We start from the raw sequence: 26,761 nt of genomic DNA, 5'->3' as shown, positions 1-26,761 counted from the left end.
GGTCCATTATGGATCCCAAAATAGCAAAACAGAATATTTTCTAAATGGTGCGAAACTAACAACTGTGGAGCAGCAAAGGGATTTGGATGTCCACATACACAAATCACTAAAAACAAGCTCACAGGAACAAAAAGTTATCAAAAAGCTAATAGGTTGTTGGTCTTTATCTCAAGGGGCTGGAATATAAAGGATAGGACATGATGGTTCAACTGTATAGAGCCTTGGTAAGACCCTATCAGTAGTACTGTGTTCAGTTTTGAGCACCGCACCTCAGGAAGAAATATATTGGCTCTGGAGGGGGTGGAACCAGATTCACCAGAGTTTAGAAGGTTGAGGGGTGATCTAATTGAGGTTCTTAAAATAATAAAGGGATTCTATAGATAAAGAGAAACTATTCGGGTGGGGCAATCCAGAACAAAGAGGCATAATCCTAAAATGAAAGCTAGGCCATTTAGGAATGAAATCAGGAAGCATTTTTTCACCTAAAGTGTAGTGGAAATATGGAACTCTCTCCCCCAAAAGGCTGTGGATGCTGGATCCATTCAAATTTTCAAGACTGGGGTGGATAGATATTTGTTAGGTCAGGGTATCAAGGGATATGGGGCAAGGGTGGGTAATTGGAGTTGAGGTACAGATCAGCCATGATCTTATAGAATGGCAGAACAGGGTCAAGGGGCTGATTGGCCGACTCCCGTTTCTGTATTTCTGTTTCTATTAAATCTCCCCTCAACCATCTCTGCTTCAAGGAGAATAATTCCAGCCTTTCTAGTTTCTCCACACAATTGCAGTGCCTCATTCCTGATATCATTCTGTGAATCTCCTCTGCACCTTCTCCAAGGCCCTGATATCTTTCCTAAAGTGTGGTTTGTTTTGATGTTTCTCTTTGACCGTGCCTTCAGCTCCCCTCTCGACTTTCTACCCCCTCCTTGCTCGCTCCCTTCCCTCCCCTCACCCTGACCATTTACCCCTTGCTTGGGTCCTGACCCAACTGTACAGCGCCTTGGGACGTCCTCCCGACGTGAAAGGCCTCAATAAATGGAATCTTGTTGTTGTTGTATGACCTTACCCTGGACGGGCACATAGACATTCTTGGGGTCTGTGACAGGTGGATAAACCCTGTCACTGCCTTTTGATGGTTATGGTTATTGGCACTCAACTGAACTACAAAGGGAGCTAACAAGGGCTGGTCTCCAATCAGGCTTAATTGGATATCTTCCTACCACAGACTCACAGAAACCTGGCTGGCCCCAGTGCCCCTCTTTGAAGCCTCCCCGCAAGGGAACACTTTTGACCACATCCCCACCCCAATGTGGAGGTTGGGTGGCCAATATTTTCCAAACTTCTCTCGGTCTTTTCCCTTTTTTCCTCTGATTTCTTCATCTCCTTTGAACATATAACCCTGTACCATCCTTCCCTTACCTTCAAAATCCTCCTCCATCTATCGTCTTCCTAAATCACCTGGTTTCTTCATCCCTGGCATCAGCTTTCTACCTTCGACCCTTTTGACCTCACAAATGGCCATCCCATTTCTAATCTGCTTTTCTTTGCCAAAGCTCTGGAATGCGTTGTTGCAAGTTAGTTTTGCTCACACCTCTCCCTCCACTCCATCCTCGAGCCCCTCCAGTCTGGTTTCCACCCTGCCCACAGCACAGAGTTCAAGGTCACAAACTATCTTCTCTTTGTGACCAGTGCTTCCTCTGCCTCCTCATTCTTCTGGACCTCTCTAGTGTGTTCGACACAGTTGACGACCCCATTCTCATCCACTACTTCTCCCTCATTCCACTTTATGGGACCTGGTTCAAGTCCTACCTAACAAACCACCTTCACTTAGTCTCTGCTTATGGTTTCTATCCCGATGCTTGCCCTCGTGCCCTCCATTCCACTATTGGCAGCCACACCTTGAGTTGCTATGCCCCAAAACTCTGGAACACTCTCCCTCAAACGCTCCACATTGTCCAATCCTTCCCCAACGTCCGGTCGCACCTGAAGATCTTCCTCTTTGACCGTGCTTATGGACACTTTCCTGTGGCTCAGCGTCAGGCTATGCAACTGTCAAGCACTCTGAGAAGCTACCCTATGTGTGGGGTGCTATATTGTTATTGGCACATTGGTGTCGCTAATGGTGGAGTGGCAGGGCGGGGGACATGAAGCCGGCTAGAGCCTGCCGAGCAGAGGGAGCGAATAGGTTGGTATGGTGTTAATAGGTTGCAGAAGTGGGGAGGAGCGATGCCACTGATGGCTTTAAAAGTGAAGACGAAGATTTTAAATTCGTTCATCTGAGGGTGGGGTGGATCAGAAATATAAGTGCTGCTTTTAGAGAAGTCATAAATGTCTGTGGTAAATGACGATATGGTATCTGTTCCCTTTGTGCCTCCAGAGTTGAGCACATAATGGGAAATCTTGTTTTGCAGCTTGTTCTGGGAATTCCTTTAGAGCTGGTTCATAAAGGCCATCGAGTTGGTCTGGTCTACCTTGCAGGTGTGCTTGGAGGTGAGTCATTCTAATGGTTCGATTAGCTTTGATGGCCTTGAAACGTGCATCTCATACAGAAAATGTTTATTTAGGAGGCAGTTAGAAAGGATGAATTATCTGTGAGGAAATTGCAGTGTCATGCTCTCAGGTTCACAGGCATAATCTTGTGTAGTGAGCATGATTCAGAGTGCCATTTTGACTCTTGTTAAACTGTGTGGGAATAATGGCATTACTAACCCTAACCCAACAATAAAACCATCCCAACTAGTATAGATTAGCTCCCATCTGGGTTCCCCACTAGTATAGATTAGCAACTGGTATAGATTAACTCCCATCTGGGTCTTGAATTTATGGGAACATTTTCAAATGAGGTTGCTCAAGGTTTCACAAGGTAGGTTTGGGTAAAGATGATTCCTTAGCTAATTTGATCTCAGTCATACACAGTATCCATCCTATCATCTCACCCTTCCCTAGAGGATACACACATAGCAAACAAAAACATAGAATAATTGATCTTTTGTTAATCTGCAGGTTCAGGTAATCAATGGAACTGTTATCTGCTTCATAATTCTATTGGAAGCCGGCACTTTTCCTGCCCTGTGGCTTAACCAGAATATTGGGAACAACTTTAAGATAAACACATTAAACTTCCGATCAATTTGCCGTAATAGCAAATGCAACTTCTGAATAGACACCTCTTTTGTGGGAAGGAGAAAGAGGAGCAAATCTGCAAACAAATTTCAGAAAGATGTCAGAACAGTAGAGTTGTGATAAGGGGGTACTTCAATTATTCTAACATAGACTGGGAAAAAACAGTGTAAAGGGAAAGAAGGGGGAAGGATTCCTGAAATGTGCACAGGAGAACTTTCTGGATCAGTATGTTTCCAGCCCAAAGAGGAAGGAAGCAGTGCTGGATCTAGTTCTGGGGAATGAATTGGGGCAAATGGAGCAGGTTTCAGAAGGAGAGCATCTGGGCAATAGTGATCACAACATCATTAGGTTTAGAGTACTTATGGAAAGAAACAAGGAACAATCAATGGTAAAGATATTCAACTTGAAGAGGCTAATTTCAGTGAGTTAAAAAGGAACTGGAAGGTGGACTGGAAAGAATGATTGGCAAGTAAAACAGCTAACAAGCAGTGGGAAGCCTTCAAGGAGGAGATAATTCGGAGACAGAACAAATACATTCCCACAAAGGGGAAAGGTAGGGCATCCAAACCTCTCTGGATGAATAAGGATATTGGGATTAAAATAAATCACAAAAAGGAGGCTTATGATAAATGTCAGGTCCAAAATACAGAAGATAATCAAATAGAATATAGAAAGTACAGAGGAGAAGTGAAAAAGGAAATAAGAGGGGCAAAGAGATTGTATGAGAAAAGATTAGCGGGTCACATAAAAGGGAACCTTAAGGTTATTTCACAAGCATATGAAGAATAAAAGGTTAGTCAAAGTTAGGATGGGGCCAATTAGGGACCAAAGAGGAAATCTTCTGTGGAGGCAGAGGGCATGGCTGATGTACTGAATGAGTACTTTGCATCTGTCTTCACAAAGGAAGAGGATGCAGCCAATGCCACAGTATCGGAAGAGAGGGTAAAATAATAATATAATAATCCTTCCATTTGATACAGCGCCTTATCACGTCTTGGAGACATCTCAAAGGGCTTCACAGAATATACTGTAAAATGAATTGACTATATATTTTGTGGGTGAAACGCGGCAGCCAATTGTGCACAGCAGCGTCCTACAAACAGTTGTGAATTGAGTGACCAATTTTTTTAAAGGAATTATTACCCCCGGAAACAGAGGCATGTGGAGCAAGGAATCTTGACCAACGTTTGCCCTGCAGTGCAGTACATAGAATGTGCGAAAACCCAGACAACATGGGTAGAGAAATTAGATAGGATAAGAATAAACAGAAAGGAGGTACTAAAAAGGTTGACAGCGCTCAAGGTAAATAAGTCACCTGGTCCAGATGGGATGCATCCTAGGTTACTGAGAGAAGTAAGAGTGAAAATAGCGGAGGCTCTGGCTACAATCTTTGAATCCTCCTTGGATACTGAGGTGGTGCCAGAGGACTGGAGGGTTGCAAATGTTGCTCACTTGTACAAAAAGGGGCAGAAGGATGAACCCAGGAATGACAGACCAGTCAGCCTAACAACAACAACAAATTACATTTGTATAGCGCCGTTCATGTTGGAAGGATATCCCAAGGCTGGAAAATCAGTGTTTCATACCCGAGCTGGTGGTCGTGATCGGGGAGGGTGGAGGGCAGGGGTTGAAGGTGAGTGATCAAAAGCACGGTCAAAGAGGAGAGTCTTGAGATGGGTTTGGAAGAAGGCAAGGGAGGAGGCAAGACAGAGGGTCTGTGGGATGGAGTTCCAGAGGGTGGGGCAGAGTGGCTGAAGGCCTGTCCACCAATGGCAGGGGACGTGAAGCAAGCTGGAGCCCGCTGAGCAGAGAGTGCAGGCAGGTTGGTAGAGGTTTAGGAGGTCACAGAGGTAGTGGGGAGCAAGACCATGGAGGGCTTTGAAGACGAGGAACAGAATCTTGAATTGTATCCTCTTTGTGATGGGAAGCCAGTGGAGTTGGATGAGGATGATAGGATCACGGAACCTGGTGTGGGAGAGGACACGGCCTGCAGACTTCTGGATAATTTGCAGCCTATGGAGGGAGGAGTTGGGGAGGCTGACAAGCAGGGAGTTGGCATAATCAAGCCTGGATGTTATGAATGCGTGTATGAGGGTCTCAGCGGCCTGTGGTCTGAGACAGTGGCAAAGCTGCGCAATGTTGCTTAGGTGGGGGAAGGTAGAGCACGTAATAGCATGGATGTGGCTGAGACAGAATAGTTGAAGATCAAACAAGTTACCAAGGTTCTGTACTGGCTCAGTGAGGTGGAGTGTGCATCCTTGGATGGTGATGCTGTCAGTGCCTGAGTTGAGGAGGTGCTGACGGGAGCCAATCAGGAAGGGCCTCGGACTTGTTGACATCCAACTGAAGAAAATTAGCTCTTATCCAGGACTTGATGTCTGACAGACATTCTGTCAGGACAGCAGTGGGTCCTGGAGTCAAGGTAGAGGCAGAGAGGTAGAGTTGTGTGTCATCCGCGTTCATGTGGAAGTTGACCCCATGTCTGCGGATGATGTCACCAAGAGAGAACATACAGATATTGAAGAGGAGGGGACCAAGGACAGAGCCCTGAGGAATGCTGCACGAGACGGTGCGGGGACTGGAGGAGAAGCCATTTGTGGAGACAAAGTGGAGATGGTGCGAGACGTAGGACCTGAACCAGTCAAGGACAGAACCATGAAGGCTGAGGTGAGAGGAAAGGCAGTGGAGGAGAATAGGGTGGTCAATGGTACCAAAGGCAGCAGAGAGGTCAAGGAGGACGAGGAGGCAGAATGTCATTTGTCACTTTGACGAGAGCTGTTTCTGTGCTGTGGGCACAATGGGAAGGAAAAACAAAGCAAATCCAAGGTCACATGTGGATGTGCAGGAAGGCATGTGATTTTGACTCTCGTGCAGGGAGAACTAATGACCCCAAATGTCTAAAGAGGTAGACAACGGTCTTTAGTTGGTATATTTACCTCCCGATTACACTTAAACGTCAGCAAAGCAGACTAATGGGGAAAGGGGGAATGCGGAATTTCCGGCTAAGCGTAATTGCCGTGCCATAATTATAATTATAATTGTAATTATAATTATAATTATAATTGTAATGTTTGAATCCACATGAACAAAAGGCAGCAAATTATTTTTTGCTCGTGGAATTAAAACAATCCGAATCACATTGGAGATCACTGGTCGCTGTGGCCACATCCCAGCAGAGCTGGGAGTCTACGTTTTTGGAACTTTGTTAAACAAAATGTTAGTTTAGGCCCAGTACAGGTTGTTTGGAATTCTGTCAGACGGAGGTTTACTTTTTACCCTTTTCTGTCCCAAATCCATATGTTCCTCAATAACTCTGTAACTGCTATCAAGGACTCTAGCAGTGCCTTCCTGTCATGGGAGGGTTCTATACAAATGTAATTTTGTTGTTGTTGCTGTTGTTGAGAGAAGCTGGGATTTGATTAACCTGTCAACTCCTCTCCCTACTCCAGTGTGGGACTTGAGCATGTTTCTTTTCTCCATTTACTTGATCCATTCTCAGGACTTTGGACTCCTGAAAATGATCATTTTTAACAGAAACAATCTACGACTGAGCAGTTTGACCAAGAATCCCTGACACCTATTGCTAACGGTAGCCTGTATACAGTGTTCTGTGGCAAACAGTCCGGTGTAATTAATGGGGAATCCTCCTCCAAATGAATTGGAGGAAAATCATGGGCATTTTAATAATCTCTTCAAAACAAATAATTTGGTCACTCAGTGACTGTTAGTGAGACACTGCTAGGAGGGAGCGAGGGAATCAAGAGTGGAAGAGAGGGAGCTGTGGAGAAGAGTGATCTAGGAGGATAGGTCATTGGAAGTTGACCCCATGTCTCCAGATGATGTCACCAAGAGGGAGTATATAGATATTGGAGTGGACCAAGGACAAAGCCCTGAGGAATGCCGCACAAGATGATGCGGGGGCTAGAGGAGAAGCCGTTTGTGAAGATGAAGTGGAGATAGTGTGATAGGTAGGATCTGAACCATTCAAGGACAGAACCATGCAGGTTGAGGTGAGAGGAGAGGGAATGGAGGATGATAGAGTGGTCAATGGTATTGAAGGCAGCAGAGAGGCCAAGGAGGACGAGCAGGCAGAAGGAGCCCTCGTCGCTGATGGACAAAATGTCATTTGTCACTTTGATCAAAGCTGTTTCTGTGCTGTGGGCGGCACAGAAATCCAATTGGAGACGTTCGTGAAGGGAGTGGCGGGATAGAATGGAGCAAAGCTGGGAAGAAACGACTCGTTCCAGGATCTTGGAAAAGAAAGGGAGGTTGGAGATGGGGCGGTAATTTGAGAGCAGGGATGGGTCTAGGGAGGGTTTTTTAAGGATAGGAGTGAGTCATCACCCGTTTTTAAAGCGGTGGGAATGATACCAGTGGATAGAGAGAGGTTTATCATGTCATTGAGTAGAGGGGCAAGGAGGTGGAGCTGGGAGAGGGGTAGGGATGGTGTTGAGGGAGCAGGTGGTGGCTTTCATGTGGGTTATGGTGATGGTGAGAGAGGAAGGGGAGACAGGTTTGAAGGTGTGGAGGAGGGATCAATAGGGCTGGGGCGTGAGGGGAAATGGGGAGGGGTTAGTAGATGTCAGTCGATGTCAGTAGTGGGGAAACTTCTGGAGACGATAATCCAGGAAAAAATAAATTTACACTTAGAAAACTTTGGGTTAATAAAGGACAGCCAACATGGATTTGTTAAAGGCAAACAAACCTGATAGAGTTTTTTGATGAAGTAACGGAGAGGGTGGATGAAGGTAGTGCAGTTGATGTAGTTTATATGGATTTTAAAAAGGTGTTTGATAAAGTGCCACATAAGAGACTTGTAAGCAAAATAGAAGCCCCCGGTATTAAAGGGACAACAACAACAACAACAACAAGATTCCATTTATAAAGCGCCTTTCACGTCAGGAGGACGTCCCAAGGCGCTGCACAGTTGGGTCATGACCCGAGCAGGGGGGAAATGGTCAGGGTGAGGGGAGGGAAGGGAGGGAGCGAGGAGGGGGAAATGGTCAGGGTGAGGGGAGGGAAGGGAGGGAGCAAGGAGGGGGGAAATGGTCAGGGTGAGGGGAGGGAAGGGAGGGAGCGAGGAGGGGGAAGAGAGTCGAGAGGGGAGCTGAAGGGACAGTGGCAGCGGATACAGAACTGGCTGGGAGACAGAGAGCAGAGAATGGTTGTTTTTTTGACTGGAATGGAAATGTGCAGTGGTGTTCCCCAGGGGTCAATATTGGGGCCACTGCTGTTTTTGATCGATATAAATGACCTAGACTTGGGTATAGGGAGTACAATTTCCAAGTTTACAGATGACACTAAGCTAGGAAACATAGTAAATGGTGAGAAGGATAGTAGCAGACTGCAAGAGGACGTAATCAGATTGGTAAAATGCGTAGACACATGGCAGATGATGTTGTCAAACTCTCCTGTTGAATGCTCAGCTAGAACCACCCTACCCATTAGGGCTTTGGCTTGCAGCATTAACAGGAGCTGTGTAGGAGGATTTCTTGCCCCTCGTGACTGGTCTGCCCTTCCAGGTCCTGAGGATGAGCCAGGCTGGGCTGCGCTATCATCAGCAGTGCCCTGAAGTAATGAGGACCCGCCTGACTCAGAAACAGGACAAGAGACTGTCACAGAGGGCTGGCTTGATTCACACATTCCATTTCCAGGCATGTTACCTCCTAGCCAGTTCAGCTCCAAGGAGGCCCCACCTTCCCCCTCCCCAAGTCGGATAGTCACTAGTTGCTTGTTTGACATCTGACAAGCGTGGGTTTGAGACTCACTAGGTGGATGGTAGGGATCAGAAACTCCCTGAGAGCTTCCTGGTGGGCAGCACAGCTCAGCATGAAATGTGTGAGACATTGCCCGCAGCTCGGGCCACGTCCCTTCCCACTGAGCGATGGTTCCCCAGTTGGAGGTGTGGAGTTTAAGCAGCAGCTGCTGGCCTCTCTGCAGCCAATCACGGTAGGGTCCAGGTGCTGGACGTACAAACTCTGATCCAGGTAACGCCTTCCAGCAGCTGTCGCCCCAAGTCTCAGAGTTTCCTCATCAGCTATTTAATGGACATTTGCCTTTAGGATGGTGAGAGGATGTTTACAGGACGGCTTGTGTTAGCTACTGTGATGTTCTCGAGGTCCAAGTGTAATAATAATAATCCTTGCATTTGATATCGCGCTTTTCACGGCGGGAGGACGTCCCAAAGCGCTTCACAGAATATACTGTAAAGTGAATTGACTGTATATTTGTGGGCGAACGCGGCAGCCAATTGCGCACAGCAATGTCCCACAAACAGTCGTAGATTGAAAATAACCAATTTATTATTGTTTTTGGTTTTGGAGGGATTATTATTAGGCTCTGTGTGGAGTAAGGAAACTTGCCCAAGGTTTCGCCCTCTGCCTGGAATTGAACTCAGGTCTCTCGCTTGCAAAGCGAGTGCTCTAACCACTGAGCTACAGGACTCTACAAATGCCGTGTAGAAGGCTTATTCAGCACCAGCTGCTCACTCCAGGTCCTCATGTGAGGGGTCTTGGCAAATAGACTGCGAAGACGCCTCTGCCTCCATGTGCTCAGCGACAGGTCACTGTAGGTCGGAGCCCTCCCTGACTGCAGCCACTTCCCGTGTTTGCCACAAACTAATCTCACTGCTTGATCCTGGACTTTGCTAATGTCAAGTGATTCTGTTATAGATAATATGTGATATGAAACCCAGAAAGTACACAAATTGATCAACACTGACTGCTTCAAAATCATTTTTAACGTCACAAATCTCTAAAGGCACTATACAAATGTAATTTTGTTGTTGCTGTTTAGACATGGCTCCTGCTCTCCACACCACCTCTTACCTGGTCTGACCTCCTGGAGAAATGACTCCAGCCCCGCCCCATGCCTCACAGCGGAGAACGATGGGAAGAGAGGTGGAGCCAGGAGAGAAAGGCATCAATCATAGCCGGGACCCCTCAGGCCTCGGGTCTCTAAGCCATGGGGAAGCCTGGCTTGCTGGTTAATCCGGTCCTGCCCACAACCATTTCCTCCCTATTGGTCTAGTGTTCAAGATGGCGGGTGGAGTGTAGAAGATTTCCTGATGAGTCACAAGCACAATATCTGTAAACAAAAGCTGAAATCCTGTCAGAGAGACCTGGAACGGAAACACCTAGTCCTTACACCTCTATGCCATCCAACATGTCATTGATGAAAACATCGACAGGATGGGTGACAATGGGAAGCCTTAAGTGTTAGCTCACAATCCGCAAAGGTTCATTTCAGACAACTCTTTCCATGGTTCTACCTCATAATAGCAGAAGAAAGAACATTAATAATGTCATAAGTCCAACTTCTTATTGCCTAATAACAAAGTGTGAGCATCATGGAGTGTTGGATTATTAATGTTCCCTGTTCTGACGGGTTGAACTTTTGACTCGCAGATGCATGCACTTCTGATAAAGTTTGTGTGTAAAATTATTTACGTGGAGGTACCTTCAGGGAAACAAATAGGCAAAGTAGTTTTGTTTGAGGAGATGAGACCTATATGTCATTTATGCCACAAGTGATTTATGGCCAAAGTCAAATGCAGAAGCTGAATCTGAAATAAATTGATTTGGAAGATTGTTGGAGAAGTTCAGTGCAGGCACACAGAGAATCTTCTCTGAAGTTCTCTGCCAACATCGTACAAATAAATGTATTACAAAATCAGGTTTGCAGTTGTGTCTCCGATTTTGGTGTCTTTGAAAATCAAACCAAAAATGAGGTTTGCATTCTGTTTTCTTACTTACATAACTGGAACTTTTGAGTGTGGTGTTTACCATGCATTGTAATGGGAATTTAGTTTATTTTGTAATTAGGACTTAATTATCTTTAATTAATGTTGATCAGCCAAGTACTTGCTTTCTAATACAAACAAGTGTTGGCTATTCAACAAGATCTTTTGTTAATTCCTTCTTATGGTCTTGTTGCAGGTTCTTTAGCAAGCTCAATATTTGATCCTATGAAAGGACTGGTTGGAGCTTCAGGTGGAGGCTATGCACTTATGGGAGGCTACTTTATGAATGCAGTAGTGGTAAGTAAATGAAACTAACAGACATTGATTCACGTTGATGGAGAAACATAGTAGGAAAGTTGAGAATGGTTGACCCCAAACATTTCACTACTGTCATTGCTCTGACTGATTGGAGAGCTGCTTCTTGGAACAGCAGCCTATCTCATATTGCAGGAGGTCGCAATCTGGTTGAGAAGTGGTGAAACGCAGTTCACCATTGTCACACTCAGCAATGGCAATTTCTGCTGGTAGATAAAAAGATGCATTTTATCTGTCTTTACTCCCAACCAATATGCCAAAGGATGGCGGGAGGGCAGCCTGAAAATGGTCAATAATTACTCACTAAAATTCCAATATTTCTTGTTGGATTGCAAACAATTTAATAATTGGCTTTCTGTATTTCCACTGGCATTTTTATTTGTCCTTGAAAAGCTTAATCTTCGCTTCTTAGGCATCTTTATCCGTTAAGATTAAGACAATGTTCTATTGAACTCATTAGCATCTCATGTTCACATATTTGCACACATATCCTTTTGGGAGGACCCCTGCGGGAGGACCCCTGTTGGGAGGATTCTTGGTTGGGGGAGGTGCTCTTGGTTGGGGGGGTGGGGGCTCTTGGTTGGGGGGGTGGGGGCTCTTGGTTGGGGGGGGGCTCTTGGTTGGGTGGGGGGGGGGGGCTCTTGGTTGGAGACCATACATATGTGATAAGCTTGTTTAGGTCATGATATGAGACCCCCATGCAAGAGCTTTCCGATGAGGTATAAATCACGTTTCCGCGTCAATTGGTTAGACAGCCAGACGGCCATTTCATCTTTATTAATATAGATAGATGTATTTCTCTAGAAGGGTGCATGACCTCTCTCGCTACTTTGTTGCAGCATACCATGTATACTTTTTGGGGGTTAATTAATTTTTAAAATATATTTTTAATGTATCTCATCAACGAGAGGAGATATCCGCCTCCCTCCCCCCCCCAAATATGCTCCTGACACTCCGCCATGCAAGACCTTACCGATCAGTTATAAATCATGTCTCTACATCAATCGGTTATTGCGTTCTGACAGACACACACAGGCGAACATTTTGTCTTTATTAATATAGATAATTCAGTTACAAATCTGCATATCAGGCCTTTGTTTGATGAAAATGTATTTCTGTAGTGGTATATGGGATATCCTGGATTCAAAAATAAATACAAGGCTCAAGTTAGATTGGACTGGATCCAGCCTCTGCTCGTTCTGATTAGAATGCTTCAGTAGCTTAGGGCGAAAAGCTTATCAGTGAAGCTGCTGTGTTGGTGTTTCTTCTGTGGGGGTGGAAATATTTGTACATTGAAAGGAGATGAATTTGTCACTATGTGTCAGACTTACAGTAACTCTGGCAAGATAAACATTTCTGCTCACTTCCACAAAAGTTGGTTGAACAATGTATATTCTAAATGTTAAAGCTACTGTTTTTCAAACTATAACAACAGCAGTTTGCATTTATATAGCAATCTTCATGCAGGCAGCGTCTTGGAGTGCTTAACAGTGGCATGGTTTGATGCTAAGCTGGAAAGAGGGGAGGTGATTGAAAGCACAATCAAAGAGAAGTCTTTGGATGGGATTTGAAGACGGACAAAGAGGGGAAAAAATGTATTGAAGCTGGGAGTTCCAGACACTGTGGCCATAGAAGTTGAAAGCATGTTTTGTAGCATTCCTGTGGTAGAAAGTTTGATTTTTTTTTAAAAAAGTGGTGAGGCATCCTGTTTGGCTGACTGAAAATATTCCAATGTATTTGTATTTGCAAACGGCTCAGTGTAAATGGCACTGTAATCTCTGAACATTCCTCCTTTAAAGGGAAATAAGAAAAACAGAACTAAGGAAAATGAACAGAGTTTTTGCCTGTCCAGTGCCTCATTCAGGAGACGCATAAATAATTTTTATCAGTTCTTGATTAGGCCAGAAGTCTGCTTCTCATTATTCCTGGTTTAATTGGGAATCTATTAATTTATGGTTGAATTCTTCACTGTGCTGTGCGGCAGTCTCTTCCATCAATAAGTTATTAGGTGTAGAAGGACAAAGCCTTAATGACACATGCCCTCACTTTGAAATTGAATTGTTCAGATTATAAGAACATAGAAATTTGCTAGGCCAAAGAAGATACAGTTCACCTTCCACCCTCCTGGCATCCCGACATTTTATTTCTTAACTGAAATGTATATAGATTATTCTTGAAAGAATCGAGACTTTCTGCTTCCACCATCTCCCAAGGGAGCCTGTTCCATATGTTTACTACTCACTCACTGAAGTAGTGTTTTTGCAGATTTGTTCTGAATTTACCCATATCCTGTAGTTCTACTCTTCAGTATAAAATAAAGCATCTTATCATGGTCTACATTATCTAATCCCTTTAGAATTTTAAAGACCGTAATCATATCGCACCCCAACCTTCTCTCCAGCGTGAACATGCCCAGTTTGATCTAATTGCTCTTCATAGTTCAGTCCCTCCATCCACTCAGTCATTTTGGTTGCCCTCCTCTCTATACTCTCAATCAACAACAACTGCAACAACTTGCATTTATATAGTGCCCTTCATGCTGGATGGCGTCTCGGAGTGCTTAAGGAGGAGACCGACAAACAGGAGGCTGAGAGCTAGCCGAGCGGTGGTGGAGTGGGGGTAAACAGGTCGGATAGGTAGGGAGATGTGAGGGGCATAAAGGGATTTGAAAATGAGTAAGCGAATCTTGAAATCGATCCGTTTGGTAATTAGGAACCAAGGAAACCTGGCAAGGGCTGGTGTGATGGGGGTACAGAGTTTTGTACAGGGGCAGTGGAGTTTTGAATGAGTTGAATTTTGTGTATGGTGGAGATGAAGGCGTGGGCGAGGATTTCGTCTGCATTGGTTGTGTGGTATGGATGAAGGCGGGCAATGTGATGGAGGTGGAAAAAAGTGGTCCTATTCACAGAACGGATGGGGTTAGAAAGGAAAGCTGGGGATCAAACCTGATGCCTAAGTTGAGCACGGGTTCAGCGAGTTTGAGGGAGAGCCCACGGAGGTTGAGGAGGTCAGACCAGCAGGAGAGAAGACGTTCTCTTCAACCGTGCCTTCACCTCCCCTCTCGACTCTCTACCCCCTCCTCGCTCCCTCCCTTCACTCCCCTCACCCTGACCATTTCCCCCCTGCTCGGGTCCCGACCCAACCGTCCAGTGCCTTGGGACGTCCTCTCGACGTGAAAGGCGCTCTATAAATGCAATCTTGTTGTTGTTGATGGGTGCCAAAGAATATGGCTGAAAGTACTTGCAAGTACAGCACCATGGATTTTTTTTTTGCCTTTCCCATTCACTTTATCAGCAATTTTTGTTTCTTTTTCACCAACCTTTGGAGTTAGACCCGTTATACTGGTCCAAGCCTTAAGGTTTTCCCTAATCGGTTTGGGTCCTCTCTTAAACTGATCGCCACCACCCCTGTGCCTAGTTTAAACAGACCCTACCTAAACTATCTATCCTGCTTGCCAACGCTTCCACACCCCTTTGGTGGAGCCCATCCAATCTGTATATGATGCCCCCTATTCCAAAAGGTGCCCCATTATTTGAGGAAACAAAAGCCTGACTCCCTACACCAATGCCTTAGCCACGCATTGTTCTGCCTAGTTACCCTCTGTCTTTCCTCCTAGCATGTAAATTTTGTAACATACAATTTGAAATCTTTCCTTTTAGCTTCCTTCCTAACAATCTGGAATGCACTGCCTGAAAGGGTAATGGAAGCAGATTCAATAGTATATTTTACAAGGGAATTGGATAGTTAACAACAACAACAACTTGGATTTATATAGCGCCCTCCACGCCGGACGGCGTCTCAGAGATTCACAGTAACGGATCCCAGGACCGAGCCAGGGGGAGGGGGCGAAAGTGATCAAAGGTGCTGTCGAAAATAAAGGTCTTCAGCAGAGACCTGAAAATAGGAAGGGAGGGAGTGAGGTACTTGAAAAGGAAAAATTTGCAGGGCTATGGTGTAAGAGTGTGGCAAGATGGGCTGAATGGCCTCCTTCTGTGCTGTAGGACCTGTGATTCTATGATCCTACCCTCTCCCCAATTTGAGGGCCCAATCAGAACTTTGCAACACCCTCCTAAAGTGAAAGGTGCTAAACAACTGAAAACTGTGGTTAAACAGCGTTGTATGTCATGTATCTGCTCGAAAATTTTCTGTAGAATTTTAAGTGTGAGGAAACAACCTATTTAACTATTGTTATAAACTGTGACAATAACACTTGATGAGTTCCTCCTTTCCTTATCTCTAGATTGATCTGAGTTCATTTATACTGTTGGGATGTTATTTCACTCGAGTCTAGATTTATTCTAATTACTTAGTATTTCAGAGCATCCAAAATTAGGCAAATTTGTTGTGTTTAGTCTTAATTTTGAAGGCTATTTTCTGTAGTTCTAAAATGACAAAAAAAAATTCAGACAGTAAATCAGCCTCAAAATTTGTGAATTTCTGAAACTCTGAAATAGAGTAAATCTATTTATTCCCAGGTATTTCTACCCATATTGGTTAAATTCTGTAACCTTCAGAAATAAATGTGCATCACTCCTGCTTTCTAAGTGTCTGGCAGAACTTTCTTTATTCAAAACTAAAACTGTTTTTCAGAAACAAAATATTTCATTTTTATTTCAAAGTTTTAATGTTTCTTTTTTAACTTTATTTTCAGAATTTTAAACAAATGGTACCATTGTTTGGTATTTTTAGATTAGCCTCGATTTTCCTTCTAGGTAAGTGACCCTCATACACACATTCATAACATCCAGGCTCGACTCCCTCCTTGTCGACTTCCCAACTCCTCCCTCCACAGGCTGCGGATCATCCAGAACTCTGCAACCCGTGCCCTCCCCCGCACCGTGCTCCACGGCCCTATCACCCCCATCCTCACCCGACTCCACTGGCTACAGTTCAAGATCCTGGTCCTCACCTTCAAAGCCCTCCATGGCCTTGCTCCCCCCTATCTCTGCGACCTCCTAGCCCCCTACCAACCTGCCCACTCCAACCGCTCAGCAGGCTCCGGCCTACTTGACGTCCATTGCCTTGCTTGCTCCACCATTGGTGGGCAGGCTTTCTGCCACTCTGCCCCCACCCTTTGGAACTCCATCCTGCAGTCCCTCCACCTTGCCCCCTCCCTCATCTCCTTCAAGACCCAACTCAAGACTCTCCTCTTTGACTGTGGTTTCGGTTAACCTCCTTTCCCCCCTGTGCTACACCCTCCTCAATCCCTGACCCCCAGCTCGGGTCCAAAACACTGATCGTTCAGCACCTTGGGATATTCTCTTGATGTGAAAAGCACTATACTAATGTCATTTTGTTGTTGTTTCTTTTAATATATTACCGACAAGTGGTTAGAGCACTGGCCTGACAAGTGAGAGGACCTGGGTTCGATTCCCGGGTGGGGTGAAACATTGAGCAAATTTCCTTACTCCATGCACTTTTCTTCACCGAGCAGTAAGTAGGAACCCATTGTTAGCCAATTGGCGGGTCGCTTATCTGGGGGTAATAATCCCTTACAAAAAAATTTAAAGATAAATAATAATTTGGTCACTCAATCCATGACTGTTTGTGGACGCTGCTGTGTGCAATTGACTGCCGTATTTCGCCCACAAAATATACAATCAATTCACTTTACAGTATATTCTGTGAGACGTCTAGAAGACGTGATAAGGCGCTGTATCAAATGCAAGGATTGTTATTATTATGTAATTCTTTGCAGGTAATTAGGACAAGATGAAGAAATTGTATGCAACTAACCTAGTTGCTGTTCTGAACACAAAGAAGACCATTGCCTTACAATGGAGATCTATTGTTTGGTTTGTTCCAACCATTGGTTCTGCTTCTTTTAAAATCTCTGTTTGACATCTAGCATTAACTGCAGGTGGTATTTCTGTATGGTGACCTCAAGGGGAACCAGGTATCAGAAATATTTAAAATTTTATTGGTCTGTACTTTGGGATATTACCATAATCATTGAATTAATAAGAAGTTAATGTGTTTATTTCCAGTGGCCACTGATGTGGGATTTGCCCTCTACCGGCGATTTGTTACAGGAACAAATGTTACCCCTGTAAGTACTGCAGATCTCTGGTCTAATCCAGCTCAATAAGGGGAACTTTATTGGCTACTTAGGAATTCAACCAAATTTTTTTTTTAACTCAGAGTAAAATAGAATCATAGAATCTTATAGCACAAAAGGAGGCCTTTCGGCCCATTGTGTTTGTGCCTGTGAAAGAGCTACCAAATAGTCCCACTCCCCTGCTCTTACCCAGTAACAGGATACCTATGAAATTCCCAGTTGAAAGCTATTGCTGAATCTGCTTCCACCACCATTTCAGGCAGTGCATTCCAGACCATAACAGCATTCTGGGTAAAAAAAATTCTTCTCGTCTCCCCTCTTGCCAATTATCGCCCACAAATATACAATCAATTCACTTTACAGTGTGTTCTGTGAAGCGCTTTGGGACGTCCTCCCGACGTGAAAAGCGCTATATCAAATGCCAGGATTATTATTATTATCTTAAATCGGTGTCCCCTGCTGTGCCCACTGGCTACAGTTTCTTTCTAAACAGTTTCTCCTCTTCTATTCTATCAAAACCCCTCATAATTTTGAACACCTCTATTAGAGGTGGTCACAAGGAGGGAGAGTTGCAATCCAAGATTTTAAATTTAAAGAAGGCAAACTTCGAAGGGATGAGAAATGAATTAACTATGGTAAACTGCACTGAACTGTTAAATGGGTAAACCCTTTGGACATACAGTGGGAAGTATTCAAAGAAGAATTTGGTACAATTAGTTAATCTCTACTCACAAAGTACTGCCCCATCTCCAACCTCCCTTTCCTCTCCAAGGTCCTGGAATGCATTGTTGCTTCTCAGCTTCGCTCCTTCCTTTCCCGCCACTTGCTTCTCGAACCCCTCCAATTGGGTTTCAGTGCCGTCCACAGCACAGAAACAGCCCTGGTCAAAGTGACAAATGTCATTCTGTCCATCTGCGACCAGGACTCCCTCTGCCTCCTCGTCCTCCTTGACCTCTCTGCTGCCTTCGACACTGTCCACCACTCTATCCTCATCCACCGCCTCTCCTCCCACCTCAACCTCCATGGTGCTGTCCTTGACTGGTTCAACAACAACAACAACATGACATTTATAGAGCGCCTTTCACGTCGGGAGGATGTCCCAAAGCGTTGAACAGTCAGGTGTCAGGGCCCGTACAAGGGTGGCGTAGGGGTGAGGGAAGGCAGAGAGGTGGGAGGGTGACCGAAGAGGATCAAAGAGAAGGATCTTGAGACTAGCCTTGAAGGAGGCAAGGGAGGAAGCGAGGCAAAGGAGTGCCAGAGTGCAGGAGCAGAGAGGGAGAAAGCTCGTCCACCGTTGGTAGGGCGGGTCGGGCGGGAGACATGGAGCAGCCCGGAGCCCGCTGAACGGAGGGAGCGGGCAAGTTGCTAGGGAGTCAGCAGGTCAGAGAGGTAGGAGGGGGCAAGACCATGGATGGCCTTAAAGGTGAGGACGACGATCTTGAACTCGATCCTCTAGGGGATGGGGAGCCAGTGGAGTCGGGCGAGGGTGGGAGTGATGGGGTCACGGAGCCTGGTGCGCGAGAGTACTCGAGCTGCGGAGTTTTGCTTGATCTGCAGCTTGTGAAGGGAAGAGTTGGGAAGGCCGATAAGGAGGGAAGTTTCTGAAATGTGTAGTGACTGTGTGTTTTGTGGGAGAGACTGAGAGAGAATGAGAGACTGAGAGAAAAAATATATATAACGTTTAGTGACTGTGTTTTCTGGGAGAGACAGAGCAAGAGACTGTGAGGGAGCCTGTGATATACACCAACAAAATTACATTTATAGAGTGCCTTTCATATCAGGAGGACGTCCCAAAGCGCTGAACAGTCAGATGTCGGGGCGCGAGCATGGGGGAGGGGTGGGGGAAGGCAGAGAGGTGGGAGGGAGACCAAAGACACGGTGGAAGAGAAGGATCTTGAGATCGGCCTTGAAGGATGCAAGGGAGGAAGCGAGGCAAAGGGACCGTGGGATGGAGTTCCAGAGTGTGGGGGCAGAGAGGCTGAAAGCCCGGACACCGATGGTAGGGCAAGTCGGGCGGAAGACAAGGAGTAGGCCGGAGCCTGATGAACGGAGGGAGCGGGCAGGTTGGTAGGGGGTCAGCAGGTCAGAGAGTTAGGAGGGGGCAAGGCCATGGATGGCCTTAAAGGTGAGGACGAGGATCTTGAACTTGATACTCTGGGGGATGGGAAGCCAGTGGAGTCGGGCGAGGGTGGGAGTGATGGGGTCGCGGAGCCTGGTGCGTGAGAGTACATGAGCTGCAGAGTTTTGTATGATCTGCAGATTGTGAACGGAAGAGTTGGGAAGGCCGATGAGGAGGGAGTTCCTGTAATCAAGCCTTGAGGTGACGAATGTGTGGGTGAGGGTTTGGGCAGAATGAGGGGTGAGGCAGTGGCGGAGTCTGACAATGTTGCGGAGGTGGTGGTCGGCAGTGCCGGTCATGGAGCGGATGTGGGGGAGAAAGGATAGTTCAGGGTCGAACAAGACCCCCAGGTTCCTGACTGGCTTAGTGAGGTTGAGTGTGCAACCGTGGAGGCTGATGCTGCCAGCGCCTGAGGTGTGGAGACGCTGGCGCGAGCCAATCAGGAGCGCCTTGGTCTTGCTGACGTTGATTTGGAGAAAGTTGGACCTCGTCCAGGACTTCATGTCGGCCAGGCAGTCGGTCAGGACCTCAGTAGTCCTGGAATTCAGGGTGGAGGCAGAGAGGTAGAGTTGGGTGTCATCCGCATACATGTGGAAATTTACCCCATGTCTGCGGATGACGTCAACATGTAGAGGGTGAAGAGGTGGGGACTGAGCCCTGAGGAGCACTGCACGAGATGGTGCGGGGGCTGGAATAGAGACCGTTTGCCGCAATGAAGTGGAGGAGGTGTGAAAGGTAGGGCCTGAACCAGTCAAGGACAGAACCTTGAAGGTTGAGGTGAAAGGAGAGGCTGTGGAGGAGGATTGAGTGGTCCACGGTGTCAAAGGCAGCAGAGAGGTCAAGGAAGACGAGGAAGCATAGGGAGCCTGGTTGCACATGGTCATGATGTTGTTTGTGACCTTGACCAGACCTGTGGGCAGCATGGAAATCCGATTGGAGGGGTTCATGGAGGGAGTGAGCGGAGAGGAAAGAGCGAAGCTGGGAGGCAACGGCTCTCTCAAGGATCTTGAATAGGAAGGGGAGATTTAGAATCATAGAATCATACAGCACAAAAAGAGGCCATTCGGGCCATCGAGTCTGTGCCGGCTCTTTGAGAAGAGCAACGTATTGTCAATCCCACTCCCCAGCCCTTTCCCCATAACCTGCAAACCCGTCCTCCTCAAATACTCATCCACTGCATTTTTGAAAGTAGTTATTGAATCGGCCCGACCGCCCTTTCAGGCAATGCGTTCCAGATTCGAACAACTCGCTGCGTGAAAACATTTCTTCTCACCTCCCCTCGGATTCTTTTAGAGACTATTTTGAATCAGTGTCCTTGAGTCACCGACACACCCACCAGTGGACAAAGTTTTTCCCTTTCTAACCTATCAGGCAGGGCGAAACCTTGGGCAAGTTTCCTTACTCCACACAGAGCCTAATAATAATCCCTCCAAAACCAAAAACAATAATAAATTGATTATTTTCAATCTACGACTGTTTGTGGGACATTGCTGTGCGCAATTGGCTGCCGTGTTCGCCCACAAATATACAGTCAAATTCACTTTACAGTGTGTTCTGTGAAGCGCTTTGGGATGTCCTCCCGATGTGAAAAGCGCTGTATCAAATGCAAGGATTATTATTATTATCAAATCCCCTCATGAATTTGAAGACCTCTGTTATGTCTCCTCGTAACCTTCTCTACTCCAATGAGAATAATCCCGGCCTCTCCAGCCTTTCCTCATCATCACGGTCCCCCATTCCTGATATCATCCTCGTAAATCTCCTCTGCCCTTTCCAATGCCTTAACATCCTTCCTATAGTGCAGTGCCCAGAACTGGGCGCAGTATTCTAACTGAGACCTAACCAGTGTTTATATAGGTTAATCATAACCTCCTGACTCTTGTACTCTATGCCCCTATTTATAAAGCCCAGTATCCCATATGCCCTTTTTACAGCCTTATCTCCCTGTCCTGCCACCTTCAAGGATTCACTTACCTGCACCCCCAGGTCTCTCTGTTCTTTTACCCCCTTAAGATTGTATTACCAGCCTATATTGCCTCCCCTCATTCTTTCTACCAAAATGAATTAACTCGTATTTCTCCACATTGAAACTCATCTGCCATGTGTCGCCCATCTTACCATTCTGTCTATGTCTTCCTGCATTGGCTCCTATCCTTCTCACTGTTTACTCCCCTACCTAACTTTGTGTCATCCGCAAACTTGGATATGGTACATGCTATACCCACGTCCAGATCATTTATGTATAGTAAGGAGAGCAGTGGTCCTAATATCGATCCCTGGGGGTCACCACTGTACACTTCCCTCCAGTCAGAAAAGCAGCCGTTCACCACAACTCTCTGCTTTCTGTCTCCCGGCCAGTTCTGGATCCGCTGCCACTGTCCCTTTTATACCAACGGCTTCTATCTTTCTTACAAGTCTTTCACGTGGCACTTTGTCAACTGCCTTTTGAAAGTCCATATAAACTACATCAACTGCACTACCTTTATCCACCCTCTCCATTACCTCATCGAAAAATTCTATTAGATTTGTTAGACAAGATTTGCCTTTAACAAATCTGTGCTGACTGTCCCTAATTAACCCATATTCTTCTAAGTGAAGATTTATTCCATCACGAATGTGAGTATTTGATGGACCAGGACACGTCAGGAGGTGGCCACCCCACCCCATACACTGAGGGCTCAGAGGGAAAATGACTGGGTGACTGTCCGGCATGGTAGGAAGAGGAGACGGGTAGGGCAGAATGCCCCCAATAGTGTAGCACTCTCAGACCGGTACTCTGTACTGAACATTGAGAGTGTTGATATCTCCAAGGAGGGCAGTAAAAAAACGATTGGTTGAACAGCGGACAAAGGTAACAGGAGCAATGCTGTTGTCATAGGGGATACAACAGTGAGAGGTATACACTGATGTTTCTGTAACAGAAGACGGGAGTCAAGGATGGTATGCTGCCTCCCTGGTGCAACAGTCTTAGACTTCACAGAACGGGTGGATAACATTCTTCAGGGGGAAGGAGAACATCCAGAAGTGGTGATCCAGGTGGGAATCCATGATATCGGTTAAAAAAAAAAGGGCTGAGATGCTACAGAGTGAATATCAAAAGCTTGGGAACAAACTAAAGAATTGAACATCCAAGGTGGTGATCTCTGGATTACTCCCTGTGCCTCGGCCAAATAAGTACCATAAAGGCAGAATCAAGCATATGAATGCTTGGCTGGAGAAATGGTCCAGAAAAGACGACTTTAGTTTTCTGGATCATTGGGATCAGTTCTGGGGCAGGTGGGACCTGTACCATATGGATGGGTTGCACCTAAACAGGGCTGGGGCGAATGTCCTTACACACAGGCTATCTAATGCTGTTGCTGGGTTTAAACCAGTTTTGAGGGGGGAAGGGAATGCAAAAAACGAGAGCTAAAAAATGGAGAAATAAAACAGGGGTCAAGTCGGTCTTGGAGTGCATGTGCCTAAATGCACGGAGTTTAGCAAACAAGATTGGTGAGCTGCTGCTCAAGTGGTCATAGGGGGATACGATGTAGTAGCAGTAACAGAGACTTGGCTCAAACAAGGACAGGAATGGGGGCTGAATATTCCTGGCTATAATGTATTCAGGAGGGAAGGGAAGGAAAAAAAGGAGGGGGTGTGGCATTGTTAATCAAGGATATGGTTATAGCCGTGGAAAGGGTTGAGGTGCTGGAGGGCCCCAAAACAGAATCTATCTGGTTAGAGTTAAGGAACAAAAAAAGAGCTGTTACACTGGTCGGGGTATACTATAGACTACCAAATAGTGGGAAGGAAATAGATGAGCAGATCTGCAAGCAGATCTCAGTCAGATGCAAGGCCAATAGAGTCATGATAATGGGGGACTTTAATTATCCCAACATAGACTGGCAAAACAACAACGCAAAGGGCAAGGAGGGGAAAATATTCCTAAAATGTATACAGGACAACTTTCTTGATCAGTAGATTTCCAGCCCAACAAGGAAGGAAATAGTGCTGGATCTAGTTCTGGGGAATGAAGTAGGACAAGTGGAGCAGGTTTCAGTGGGAGAACATCTGGGCAATAGTGATCATAAAATCATTAGATTCAGAGTGCATATGGAAAGAGACAAGGAACCATCTAAGGTGAAGATATTCAACTGGAAGAGGCAACATTTCAGTGAGTTAAAAAAGGATCTAGCCAAGGTGGACTGGAAAGAAAGATTGGCAGGTAAAACAACTAAAGAGCAGTGGGAAGTCTTCAAGGATGAGATAGCTCAGAGACAGAGCAAATACATTCCCACAAAAGGGAAAAGTAGGGCTTCCAAACCTCCCTGGATGACAAAGGTAATTGTATCTCGAATGAAGCAGAAAAAAGAGGCATATGACAAATGTCAAACCCAAGATACAGAAGACAACCAAATAGAATATAGGAAGTGCAGAAGAGGTTTGAAAAAGGAAAGAAGAGGGGGAAAAGATTATACAAGAAAAGGTTAGCGGTTAACATTCAAGGGAATTTTAAAATATTTTACAAACATATCAAGAAAAAAAGATTAGTCAAAGGTAGGGTGGGGCCAAATAAAGACCAAGGGGGAAATCTTATTGTGGAGGCAGAGGGCATGGCTGATGTGCTGAATGAGTACTTTGCATCCATCTTCACAAAATAAGTTGATGCACCAAATGCCGTAGTATCGGAGGAGAGGGGAGAGGAAATGGATAGGATAAGTATACACAGAGAAGAAGTACTGAAAAGGTTGACTTGGGCTGAAGGTAGATAAGTCCCCCTGGTCCAGACGAGATGCAGCCAAGGTTACCATGGAAGGCATAGGTACAAATAGCGGAGGGATTTTTCAGTCTTGGTTGGACACAGGAGTGGTGCCAGAGGACTAGAGAGTGGCCAATGTGACTCCCCTGTATAAAAAAGGACAGAAGGACAAACCTGGGAACTGCAGGCCAGTCAGCCTAACATCAGTAGTGGGGAAACTCCTGGAGACTATAATCTGGGACAGAATAAATCTTCACTTAGAAGAATATGGGTTAATTAGGGACAGTCAGCACAGATTTGTTAAAGGCAAATCTTGTCTAACAAATCTAATAGAATTTTTCGATGAGGTAATGGAGAGGGTGGATAAAGGTAGTGCAGTTGATGTAGTTTATATGGACTTTCAAAAGGCAGTTGACAAAGTGCCACGTGAAAGACTTGTAAGAAAGATAGAAGCCGTTGGTATAAAAGGGACAGTGGCAGCGGATCCAGAACTGGCCGGGAGACAGAAAGCAGAGAGTTGTGGTGAACGGCTGCTTTTCTGACTGGAGGGAAGTGTACAGTGGTGACCCCCAGGGATCGATATTAGGACCACTGCTCTTCTTACTATACATAAATGATCTGGACATGGGTATAGCAAGCACCATATCCAAGTTTGCGGATGACACAAAGTTAGGTAGGGGAGTAAACAGTGAGACGGATAGGAGCCAATGCAGGAAGACATAGACAGATAGTAAGATGGGCGACACATGGCAGATGAGTTTCAATGTGGAGAAATGCGAGTTAATTCATTTTGGTAGAAAGAATGAGGGGCAATATAGGATGTTAAGGTATTGGAAAAGGTGCAGAGGAGATTTACGAAAATGGTACCAGGAATGAGGGACCTTGATTATGAGGAAAGGCTAGTGAGGCCGGGATTATTCTCATTGGAGCAGAGAAGTTTACGAGGACCTTATAGATGTCTTCAAAATCTTGAAGGGATTTGATAGGTTAGAAAGGGAAAAACTGTTCCCACTGGTGGGTGTGTCAGTGACTCGAGGTCACAGATTTAAAATAGTCTCTAAAAGAAGCCGAGGGGAGGTGAGAAGAAATATTTTCACGCAGCGAGTTGTTCGAATCTGGAACACATTCCCTGAGAGGGTGGTAGGGGCCGATTCGATAACTACTTTTAAAAACGCGGTGGACGGGTATTTGAGGAGGGCGGGTTTGCAGGTTATGGGGAAAGGGCTGTGGAGTGGGACTGACATTACATTGCTCTATTCAAAGAGCCGCACAAACTCGATGGGCCGAATGGCCTCTTTTTGTGCTGTACTATTCTATGATTCTATAGTCTCCAGGAGTTTCCCCACTACTGATGTTAGGCTGACTGGCCTGTAGTTCCCAGGTTTGCCCTTATGTCCCTTTTTGTACAGGGGAGTAACATTGGCCACTCTCCAGTCATCTGGCACCACTCCTATGTCCAACAAAGATTGGACATGGGATGGGCCAGTAGCTGGATAGCTGTGATGGGTTGAGGGAAGGTTTTTTCAAGGTGGGGGTGATAGTGGCTGTTTTGAAGGGGCAAGGAACAGTGCCAGATGACAGGGAGAGGTTAATGATATCGGCGAGTAGTGGGGCAAGGAGGTGGAGCTGGGATTTAAGGAGAGGGGTGGGGATGGGGTCGAGGGAGCAGGTGGTGGACTTCATGGAAATTACCATTTTGAAGACAAAGGAGGGGGTGACAGGTTGAAAGATGTGGAAGGAGGGATGATTAATTGTCGGATGAGTAATTGTGTGGGGTGAGGGTAGGGAGGGGTTGGATGTTGGGAGGGCAATGGCAGCTGAGTGGATTTCTTCGATTTTGGACTCGAGGAAGTCCAGCACTTTCTCGCAGTGAGAGTCAGAGGAAAGTATCTGTGAGGCGTGTCAGGGAGGGTGGCGGAGCCGGTTAGTGGTGGAGAACAGGAGCCTGGGATTGCCTTTCGCCTCCAGGGGCTAATTTGGCTGAGGCCGGAGAGGTGGTTCTTGATGAGGTCCAGCCAGATGTGGCGGTGGACCGTTAAGCCAGATTTGAGCCAAGTGAGGGGAGGTAAGGACGTCGAGTGTGATGGAGAGGGTGCTGTGGAGAAGAGTGAGTGCAGTGAGTGGATTGTTGCGAGAAGTGGGCCAGAGTGGGAGGAGACCAGAAGACTCCAGGGCAGCGGACAGGGATTGCGGGGAGATCTTCTTCCACGGGCGGTAGAAGATGGTGGTAGGTTTGGAGACAGTGGGGAGAGGGATATGGGATTTGAGGGAAATGAAATGGTGGTCAGAGATGGCCTTGTCTGTGATGGTAATATCCGAGACACTGAGGCCCCGTGTGATCACCGGGTGACCGTGGGTGTGGGTAGCTGAGTGGATGTGGAGGGAGAGGAGAGAAGAGAAGTCTGAGGAGATGGAGCAGGAAGGGGTGAAGTGGAGGTTGAAGTCGCCGAGGATAATGAGGCAGTCAGAGCAGAGGCAGAGGGAAGCGAGGAGGGTGGAGATGTCAGAGATGAAGGTGGGAGAGGATTTTGGGTGGTGGTAGAGTAAGAGAATTTTCAGAGAGAGGTGGGAGGGATGGCAGAGGGTAAGGTATTCGAAGGAGGGGAACGAGCCGGTGGAGTAGGGGGATAGGGCAAGTGATGCCCTGGATATGAGGGCCACACCACC

At 46.1% G+C, this 26,761-nt stretch overlaps 1 protein-coding gene across 4 annotated transcripts in view; it reads left to right on the top strand.

Moving 5' to 3' along the window:
- rhbdl2 (rhomboid, veinlet-like 2 (Drosophila)) overlaps window positions 1–26,761 on the top strand; it is a 54,311-nt gene that overhangs the window by 13,712 nt on the left and 13,838 nt on the right. For 3 of the 4 annotated variants that reach the window (XM_042338767.1, XM_042338768.1, XM_042338769.1), the window contains 4 exons: window positions 2,378–2,490; window positions 11,061–11,161; window positions 15,831–15,891; window positions 17,167–17,228. In XM_042338767.1, the coding sequence (XP_042194701.1) occupies window positions 2,378–2,490; window positions 11,061–11,161; window positions 15,831–15,891; window positions 17,167–17,228 (337 nt within the window). The remainder of the gene's footprint in view (window positions 1–2,377; window positions 2,491–11,060; window positions 11,162–15,830; window positions 15,892–17,166; window positions 17,229–26,761) is intronic. The other variant, XM_042338770.1, reaches the window with a different exon arrangement.

Source organism: Callorhinchus milii, unplaced genomic scaffold, assembly GCF_018977255.1.
Source record: "Callorhinchus milii isolate IMCB2004 unplaced genomic scaffold, IMCB_Cmil_1.0 Scaffold10, whole genome shotgun sequence".
In the NCBI taxonomy this organism is placed as follows: domain Eukaryota; kingdom Metazoa; phylum Chordata; class Chondrichthyes; order Chimaeriformes; family Callorhinchidae; genus Callorhinchus; species Callorhinchus milii.
The sequence above is the reverse complement of the archived record's forward strand: the minus strand, read 5'-3'. Positions and strand labels throughout refer to the sequence as shown.